At 30.9% G+C, this 10,314-nt stretch overlaps 1 protein-coding gene across 1 annotated transcript; it reads left to right on the plus strand.

Annotated features, from left to right (window-relative positions):
- The first annotated feature begins 8,975 nt into the window (after positions 1 to 8,975).
- LOC105637077 (ribosome-inactivating protein cucurmosin) lies at positions 8,976 to 10,314 on the plus strand. The gene is made up of 2 exons (XM_012220470.4): positions 8,976 to 9,127; positions 9,277 to 10,314. The coding sequence occupies exon 2, from the start codon at positions 9,284 to 9,286 to the stop codon at positions 10,199 to 10,201; it is 918 nt and encodes a 305-aa protein (XP_012075860.1). The 5' UTR covers positions 8,976 to 9,127; positions 9,277 to 9,283; the 3' UTR covers positions 10,202 to 10,314.

Consider the following 10,314-nt stretch of genomic DNA (forward strand, 5'->3'; position numbering starts at 1 on the left):
TTATTATTACATAAGTCACGTCAAATAAAGGACATACCTTATTATTGTTGTTGGCCATTAGTTTTAGTAATGTGCATGCATTGTTGCCTACCAGGTCTCTTTCTCTTATTTTTATCAATTTCCATATTTGATCCATATTTAATAATTTATTTGAGGATCCATATGGATAAATGAAAATTTGAAATAATAAATAAAACATTTTCCCATCTTACAAAATAAATTTGTTTTCTTTTAAAGTTTTAAGCCATATTTATTTCTAAAAGTACTACTCTCTCTGTTACAAAATATAATTTTTTAAAGATTTTATGCGAGAATTAAAGAAACAATTAATTCTCCTCAATTATAATAAAATTAAGTATAATTTGACCAATCTATTTTTTGTCTCAAAACCAAATATAAGTTGCAAAGATAATTATTGTATCTAAGAAATAAGAGAAAAATTGAAAAAATATCATTTATTACTTTCTAAAATACTCAAAACGACTTAAATTTTAGATAAAATAAGCATCCTAAAATAACTTATTTTTTGGAACATGAGAAGTAATATTTTTTTTTTTAATTCTACAATATAATTTAATATGATTATTGTCAATAATTTTTCTATTCAATTTTTTATTGGAAGTGACATTTGATATTAATATATGGATATATTAGGAAAGTGAAGATAAAATTAATTGTTTAAACGGCATCAATTAATTTGGAAAAAGGCCTATATTTGGAAAATGGAGGCACCACATTAACTACAACTAGGTAAATCTTTTTATTTTTATTTTAGTTTTTAGAATTTTCAGTATATATTTAATTAATTTTTGTTTTAGTTTATTGATTAAATGCTTTGATGATTCTTATGAAAAGTTAGGATTTTTGGTTACAAAAAGTTTGAAAAACTCTTCGGGAGAAGTCAAAGACTTGGAATGAAGAATTTTGAAAGCTAAAGTGAAGCGCACACCCTGGCATATATACACGTCCGTACAAGCTGAGGAAGTATTCAAGTAATAAGTAGTAGTGTGGCGGTAACACTTGGAATTTTTATTTTTGAAATTGAAATTTCTTTTTTCATTTAAGTCAAAATACATATATTTATTGAAATAAGAGAGTGTTATCTTATATATTATAAGTAGGCAATGAAGTTGTTCAAAATTTTTAAAATGTTGAATATGAATCATAAAACTGTTAATTTCGATTCAGTTTCAATTCAGGCCGATTTCAACATGGTTCAAGTCACGGTTTTAACCATACGTAGCAAGAAATATATCAAAGAGTTAGTGCCAGGCCAATCAAAAATAGAAGTTTTCTTCGAAATTTGATCTAAAATTTTTGAAAAATTAGTTGTGGGTAATAATGCTGATGAAGGATCTGGGTAATAATGGTTTCATAATCCTGTTTATGCATTCTGTGGATCGTGATAGAGTGATGGGTGAGGGTCCTTTGTGTTTGTGGGCTCGCGCCATAAGCTCGGTGAAAGTCAAGGGAGGGTCCATACTCAAACTTTCAAACAATCTGCTGTACCTGCAATTTTTTGCTATGGCGCTAACGGCTACCTCATTATTCAAGTTCTCTACTTGCATTGTCATTCTTTGAAATTTGGATACATACTACCTTAGGATCTCTCCCTTCTCTCTTTTTAAATCCACCAAGTCAGATGATATTTTCTTGGATGGTACACATGTTATAAAACGGGCTTAGAATGCTATGCCAACTGAGACAAAGAATGAATGGGCCTTGTCTTAAGTGTTTGGTACCATTCTTGGGCTACCCCTTTTAGGGTAGTTGGGAAGACCTTACACATTAGATCCTCCGAATTGGTTGCAAATACATCATAGTTCAAAAGGTCACCAGATGGCTCTTGGGATCGGTAGATCCGTCATAGGATTGGAAAGTAGGAAGCTTTAACTTTGGTGAAAAGGCTGCAACCAAAATATCAGCTGATAAGGGTGAGTTCTATCAGAGTCCATAATCTCCTGTTTCTCCTATCTCTCTACACTCCCGAACTAGCTCCTTGACAACATCCTGGAGATTTTCTGCAAAATGGGAGGGAAATCAGAACAATAAAGATTTCTATTGACTATTTTTACAGCAACTTCCTTTTCGAATCTGATTCTGACTTCTTCAACAAACTTGTAGATCTCCTTCTCATCTTTCTAACGAACTAAGGCTCGCCCAAAACAGACACTCACAGCAGAAGAGATGACCTAAAAACCAAATCAGGTTGAAGGAGATATTTCTGCTCAAAACGTGATTTTTATGGCGTTTTTGATAATCAAAACGACCTCACTTCATTTAGTTGTCTTCACAGCAACTGTAGGGCCATCTTCTAAGATTCAAATGGGCCTGGGTTGAGCTAATTTTGGCTCTTGGAGCTCCAGATATGTCTTAAACAATAAAACCCCTTCATGCATGTTCATTCATAACATTTGTTCTAGATTCAGAGCTCTTTTTGATGAATTTCGAGGCTGAATTGAATCTTGCCTCCTATTAGAAATTTGTAGAGCTCCTTTCTATCTTTCCAATGAATCACAAATCAATCAATTTGAACATCTATACATTCAGTTATGCCTAAAGAAGCAAACAATAGTCAAAATATTAACAATGCTGAAAATTCCTCAATTAAATGGTATTATTCAAAAAAAAACTTAGATCATGTCTAATTGATAAAAATTGTTCAACCAACTGATTTAATCTTGAAAACAACTCAAAAATACTAAAAATATTAAGAATAAAAGTGCCAATTTATGCACATATCACTCCTGTCTCTCTACACTCCCGAACTAGCTCCTTGACAACATCTTGGAGATTTTCTTTGTCCACAATTGGTTGGGTGCGACTTAGTCCTTGGCTATTGGGGATAGTCATATTAGGGGCCACCTCTGACTCCACCTCATGGTATTAATTAGATATTGAGTGATTTTGGTGTTTAGGCGAAGTTGGGGTTAAGCTATGTTCTTAGTGTGGAGGGTTCACCAACTTAGGAGGTGGTATTGTTTCGCCGCTAAGCTGAGAGTTCTCCAAAAGCATTTCAACACGGTGGTGAATTGGGAATAAGCTTGGGCTAAAGCAACTACTACCTAGGGATCAGTGGTTGGTGGAAGGACGAACGGGGATTGTTGGTTAGCTTCGTCATGGGTGTTGTTTTGGCCTTCAAGGTTGAGGAGCTCATTGGGATTGGTGGCCATGGGAATCGGGAAAAACTATGGGAATTTTTTTAGGTTGTAGGTATATTCCATGTTCACCACACCAATTGTTAAGCTCTTAGAAATATGGATTGAGTAAATTGTGAAACATTAACCCGTCCTTAGGGTAAATTTGGAGTATATATACTGGATCTAGGATCGTTTTGTTAGGATAAGGATTATGACTCATATATTACTTGTTAATTTGAGTTTATTTAGGAATCTAATATTATTATTTTAACTTATTTTATTATTATATATTAACACTCATCAAGCCAATGTTAATTCTTTTTCCCTCAGAGAGCTTAGCCTATCTCTAGATCTAAAATTCTAGGCTTAATATGTGGGATTCAATATAGTTTTTCATTCTCTCAATTTTATTCAAACAGATCTAAAATCATGCAAATATGGAGCCCAACACATTCATAAGCATTAAGCTCAAACACAATATATCAGGAATTTAAGCATTTAGATATAATCAAACTATTCAAAATTGTATTTTAAATTAATAGATAAATCTCATAACTAGATCCAAATATTAACCAAGCATTATTGTAAATGTATTAATCAAAATAAAATACAAAAAAGAAATAAAAAGCATAAATAATAAACTTTGGGGTTTATTTGGTTGGTTGACCACGGTGCTCATGTCCCAAGCTTTGATGAACAGACCTTTCTGTTACTCTCTTTTGTGCTAAAGTAATACTAGTGACTAAAGCTACGACTCCCTCTCCTATTTTTGTTGAATACTCTGATTGGCTCACTCCTTATTTTCATGCGCAGCAACAAGTGCCAAAGGAGTGTAACGTCTAAAAATCCTTTCTTTGCTCCTTATATAGATTCTTTGCTTAGCTCCTATTGGCCCACATCACACAGCTCTCCACTTGCACAACTTGCTATTGAAAAGTTATCTCCATCGCCAACTTTTGGAAATAAACTTTAAAATAATTAAGAGAAGCTGCATCCAATAACCAGGTACAATGCTTCTTCAAAAATGCTGTAGTTTTGGTCCAAGTAATCTGTCAGAAGATCATTTCAAAGGTTGTTTCTGCCTTCGTCTAGGTTCTTCCACATTGATCAACTCTCTTTCTTTCATTCTCTTTGGGCTGATTATGCGTTGGACCTTGGATTTGCTTGGCTTTTAAGAGCATCATTTGGACTTCATAGGCAACAAGGTTTTAAGGACTTTCTTTGCATTGATTAGGTGCCAAATGGTTTCAATTGTTCTATTTTTGCTCAATAATAGCAAATGTTCATGTTGCTCACGTGCCAATAATAAAAGAGAGAAAACTATGCAAAATGAAGTTTTATTCTTATTTTAATATTCAAAATGCAACTAAATGTAATTGAAACAAATGATAAAATACATGCATATTTTGTAGTATTATCAATATTTGGTTGTGTCAGAATAAGGTGGTTTAGGAAGAGGGCAATATCAATGTCCAAGACTATGTTTATCGTGCAAACTAGATGGTTCAAGAATGGGTATTGGCTCAATAGTCTAAGGTTGTTTCACGTGTAGTGTCAGTCCCTTTCCTAGTTAAATGGAGGCCACCTAGTGGGGGCTATTCTCAAGTGTAATGTGGATGCAGCTTTTCATGCCTAGAGTTCACATGCTAGTGTTGCCTGGTTTTTGTGTGATGCTTCTGGATACAATATAGGTAGTAAGCTGCTATAGATTTTTGGGATTTTCAATGCATTGCTGGCTGAGGCTATTGGGATAAGAGAAGTGTTGAGTTGGTTGAAGGGCTGGGGCTATTTGCAAATTGTGTTGCAGTTAGAGACAGATTGCACGGTGGTAGTCCAGGCATTGAAAAGTCCTAAGATAGATGTCTCCTATTTTGGGTTTATTATTTCTAAATGTAAAGCTCTTCTTAATGAGTTTCTTGCTCGATGGAGTGGGGCTATTCTCCTCCACCATTTGTATTGAATGCTCTCATGTTTGATTCTAATAATATATAAACACAGTTGCATTTCAAAAAAAAGTCATTCAATGGGGAGAAAAAATAATTTATGAAGATTGTGAGATCTTTTATATATATATATATATATATATATATATATAAATCTATGCAAAAAATAACTAAAATTGTTTTACTAGCTAAAATTATGTAATAAAACTAAAGTAAAAAAAATAAAAAATTACATAGAGTGAGGATTCAATACTCAGGTCTAGCAACTTAAGTAACAGAATTCTACCACTAAGACACTGAAGTTCATCACTAACTTCAAACACATTTAAAAAATTTTATCAAAGCCAGGGGCGACTGCCCCGAGTCCCCCGGCTCGTCAATGGTCGCATGTATAATTCTTTTTGAAAGTTCTTATTATTTTTGGCAGATAAAAATGGAATTATTAGAGCCAATATTCCTTTTTGAAGGGCAGAGTTAAAGAATAGTGTTGAATAGTTAAGAGCAACCCAAATTAATGTAAATCCAGTTAGACGGATACATTTTCTGGAAAAATTTATTGAGAGTTCAAAAAATATTAATAAATTTTATTGTAGAGTATTCATTCTTATAAAAGGAAAAAAAATCATTAACTTTATTTAATAATTAAATAAATTATAATTGATAGCCTTCCGAAAAATTGGAGCGACTATTTAAGCAAATAATAGTATCTTTATTATGAGTTGAATGCTTTTTACAAAGGATGAATTCTATCTATAGAGTTCTAGCTGATTTGTCCAAATCAGCATAGGATTAGGAAAAAGGGTCCTAACTTAAATGGAATTGACCTCCAAATATTATTATAAATACCTAAATATTAACATGTCCTTAATACAATTTACAATGAAGGGATAAGCTAGGCTATTAAGAAAATTTTTAAATTTAAAATATATTGACTTAATAAAAATTCAGTTTGAACTAGATTGAAATGTCATTTTTTATTATTAATATGGATTTTAACTAGTATGCAAAATTACGATTCTGATTCTGATTCAAAATTTTGAACCGCAATTTAATAATCCGATTGCAATCTATCACAATAGAAATTTAGTTTCAATTTAAAAATCGGTGACCATGCCGGGTATCCACGTTTGATTAAATTATTTGTATACACCAATAAAATGTACATACATGTGCAAATGTAGACATAGCTCCAAGTAACAAAATCGGACATTTTTTATATTTGTCTTTTTATATAACTTCTTTTCATTATTCAGCTCTCCACATGGACCACATCCATGCTATGATGTATTTCTTGGAATTGCGATGTGATAGTTTTTTTTTTTTCACGTTCTCCAAGAGTGATAATTGATGAATCTATCTAATAGCTGTTAGCCAGTTATTCCACAGATTTTTAGGTAAAAATTATAACTTGATGTACTCCCTCAAATTTAAATATTAGTGTGAACGCTGTTTATTGAATAATATAAATATATAATTAAAATTTTAATTATAATTAAAACACCAAAAACTATTTCAAAAATTATTGCTAAACAACATTAAAAACAAAAGGCTGTGAAAAACCTGAAAGAAAAAAAATCTAACTATTTAGTTTAGATAAAAGAAATGTAGTTTTATGGCATGTGAATTTTGGTTTTTTGTATTTTAATGTTTGAAAGAAAAAAATTTGCAATTCAGCATTTGAACTATTAAAATAATTAAAATCAAGTAAATTTGGCTACAATATTTTATCCAAAAAAATTACAATAAATTATTTTAATCAATAAAATGATATCAATATAAAATCCATTCAATTTATTTCTTTTTTCTATTTTTCTAAACTTTTGTTGTCTTGTATCTCTGCTCTAAGTGAAATTCTGAAAAAGCAAATATTAAAAATAAAAGGTTAGCTACAAAAATGAATAAAGCAAAGCAATGTATAAAATAGTTCATTTTAATTTTTGATTAGAATGAATAAAAGGTTAGCTACAAAAATGAATAAAGCAAAGCAAAGCAAACAAAGGACCCAATTTAGTTTATTTGGTGATATGAAAAAATAAAGGAAAGTTTATATAATTATTCATATTAAATAAATAAATAAATTTTTAGCTTTAATTTAAGTACGTGAAATCATTAATTCATCAAATGTAATAATCTCATAATTTCCAACGTTATTTTTTATTAGTAATAAAACAATGAATTTATTAAAATAAGGGAAAGACTTAGTTACAATACACTTGGTGTATGAACCCATGTCATATATCAAACTAATGAAACGCAAATTTTTTTTTTTTTCAAAAATAGTATTTCTGATCATTCACCAAAAGGAAAAAAAAAAAAAGCATAAAACAGTAACAAATTTTAATTCTTTTTAAATTGGTTTGGCATAGCGCTACTCTCCTAGATATTAAACATCAATTGAACAAAATGTCAAAAATAAATAATTAATAAAAAAAAGGATGAATCATTAATAACATCAAACTTTGCGGGTAGTTTTAATTGTACCATAAATTCAACTTTATTCTTCTAGTATCCTGAACTTCAACTTTAATTACAATAGCACTCTAATTTCTAATTGTATCCAATTTAATAAATAAAATATTATTTTCGTTGGATCTATACCCTCTCTCATAGTCAATTTAACCAAAAACTCACAGTTTAATAATATCCTAACTAATATTGGTTGGAAATTTAAATTCATAAAATGCCAAATAAAATAATATATTTTAGTTAATTATTAGTAGAGAATATTAGTTTAGATTTTTGTTTTGCCATTTTTTAAGCATGAAATTTTAGTTAGGGTTTGTTGAAATTATACTTAAGTTAGATATCTTATAAAAATAGGTTTTATTCGTTACGAGGTCATTTTATTTTTAAGAAATAATTACTTGTTGTCAATATTATATAAATAAATAAAACGTATTTTTTTTAAGATGAATATATATATTTTTTATTTTAATATTTACATAAGTAAATATAAATATTTATTTATTTATAAGTGGTGAGTGTGCGTACCACAAAGATAACATTTTATTCATTAAATTGGTACAATTTGAAATAGGATGCTATCGTAATTAAAGTTGAAATTTAAAATTTAGAGTAATAAGGATTAAAAAAATTAGATTTAGAGTACAATTTTTTTAATGATTTAGTCTAGAAAAAAATAACACAACCCAAAATTTATCTGTAGAGTTATTCTTGTTCCAATGATTAGATGACAAAGCAAATGATCCCTAACCTAAATAACAAGAATGATGGCTTGGTTCCCAGGTTTCATTGTAATATATATTACTGTGGATAGTACAGATTGGTGGGCATATCAGTGAAGGTACTCTTATTTATCACACTGCTGCTGGGTAATTGAATTTTTCAATAAACACCGTAATTAAATTAGGGATTAGAAAAATAATCCCTAATTTACTCAGATGAGCAAGTAGAGGCATGGAAAAAGGTTGTCGGTGCAGTTCACTAAGGAAGCTTCATTTTCTGTCAATTATGATACACTGGTCGTGCGTGCGGGACACAGATGAGTCAATTGATATTCATACGAGAGAAGGGAAAAATATCTGTCGTTTTAGAATGAAGAGGAAAAATTTCCCTGTCCTCCCAGATGACAAGCAAAGGCGGACAGTTTCCTTTGATCGTCTCAGAAAAAAGGCTGTAATGGTATGTCGAGTCTTGTAAACCAAAGGCTGTAATGGCATGTCGAGTCTTGTAAACCATGGAATGGACGCTTCAATATTAAATCACTAAATCTGAAATTGAAATATAATATGTATATAGGCATAACAAAGGGTAAAAAATAATCAGTATTTACTTTAACAAATTCATTATAACAAAAATAATAAAAAGACAATAATATATATTCTCAATTACAAAAAATAACTTTATGGGATTCACTTGGTGTATGGGCATCAAGATTACTTTCTAGTAATCATTCAGCCTCCATTTCATAAAATGACTAAAAAAATGAGAGATGAGAGAATGGCACCAGTTCCAATCTCCTATAAAAGCAGATGATATGAAACACTAGGAGAAACCATCTCTTCCTCGCTTCTTTTCTGTTTTGTAAGTATTTATGAAGCTTTTCTCAAAATATTTCCGAACATCTCTACTGCATTTTCTACTGTTTTTGTTGTCTTATTACATGCTTCATCTGTAAGTAACTATCTTATCTATCTTTTGTTGATATAAACATTTGTAATAATTTTTGACAGGTGAAATATGGAAGGAAATATGAAGGTCTGGCTTGTAGTGGCAACATGGTTATGCTGGACTATTATATTTGGATTGGCTAGGGTTATTAACCCATCTGCAATTCATAACTACACAGCCGATGCAATTCCCTCTGTAAGCTTTACCATTACTCGTATCCCCGGTGATGATAAGACTGACTACAAGCAGCTTATGGTAGATCTTCGAAAAAAATTGTCTTCTGGCACTACTAGCAATGGAGTACCAGTGTTACGCTCCACAGCTTCAAAAGAAGCCAAATATCTTTTAGTCAATATAATAAATTCAGGGAAGAAGGAAATCACGTTAGGATTAAATGTTATTAATGCATATGTTTTGGCTTATAAAGTGGGAGATAAATCTTATTTCTTTAACGATCCGACTGAATTGAAGGATGCACAAACTCATCTTTTCAAAGACACAAAGCAAACCGCCATAAAAATTACAGGTAGCTACGACTCTCTCAAAGCTCAAGGAGGAGATCGAGAATCAGTAGATTTAGGAATCGGGCAATTAGACTCTCACATCTATACACTCCATAAATCGACAGCGTTAAAAGACGTTGCTAAGTCTCTTGTTTGTATTATTCAGATGGTTTCAGAAGCAGCCCGATTTAAGTCTATTGAGAATAAGATAGTAGATAAGATTGATGGAAGTTTTAAACCGAAGCTTGATATAATCACTCGTGAGAACAACTGGGGTGACCTTTCTGAAGGAATTCAAAACGCTGATAAGAAGGGAAATTTTAAAACAAAAGTTAGATTGCAGAAGGAAGATGGTAAGGAGGATATTATATCTAACGTTAATCAAATAATAGGAGAGATGGGAATTTTGCTGTATAAGAAGAAGAAGATCTACAATATTCCAAGTTTTGGACAAACAAATTTTGGAAACCTTATCCAGAACTAAGTATTATTATTGCATATGTATTACGTCAAATAAAGGACATATATTATTGTACTTGTCCAACTGTTTCAGTAATTGAATAACAGTGACTGCTAGTCTTCTCCTGTTTTCATCAA

The sequence above is a fragment of the Jatropha curcas genome, chromosome 1 (assembly GCF_041381405.1).
Source record: "Jatropha curcas cultivar XTBG-Jc1 chromosome 1, XTBG_Jcur_1.0, whole genome shotgun sequence".
Lineage (NCBI taxonomy): Eukaryota > Viridiplantae > Streptophyta > Magnoliopsida > Malpighiales > Euphorbiaceae > Jatropha > Jatropha curcas.

Excerpts from the sequence above, each read along its gene's own strand:
- LOC105637077 (XM_012220470.4), top strand. The coding sequence starts at position 9,284 with ATGGAAGGAAATATGAAGGTCTGGCTTGTAGTGGCAACATGGTTATGC.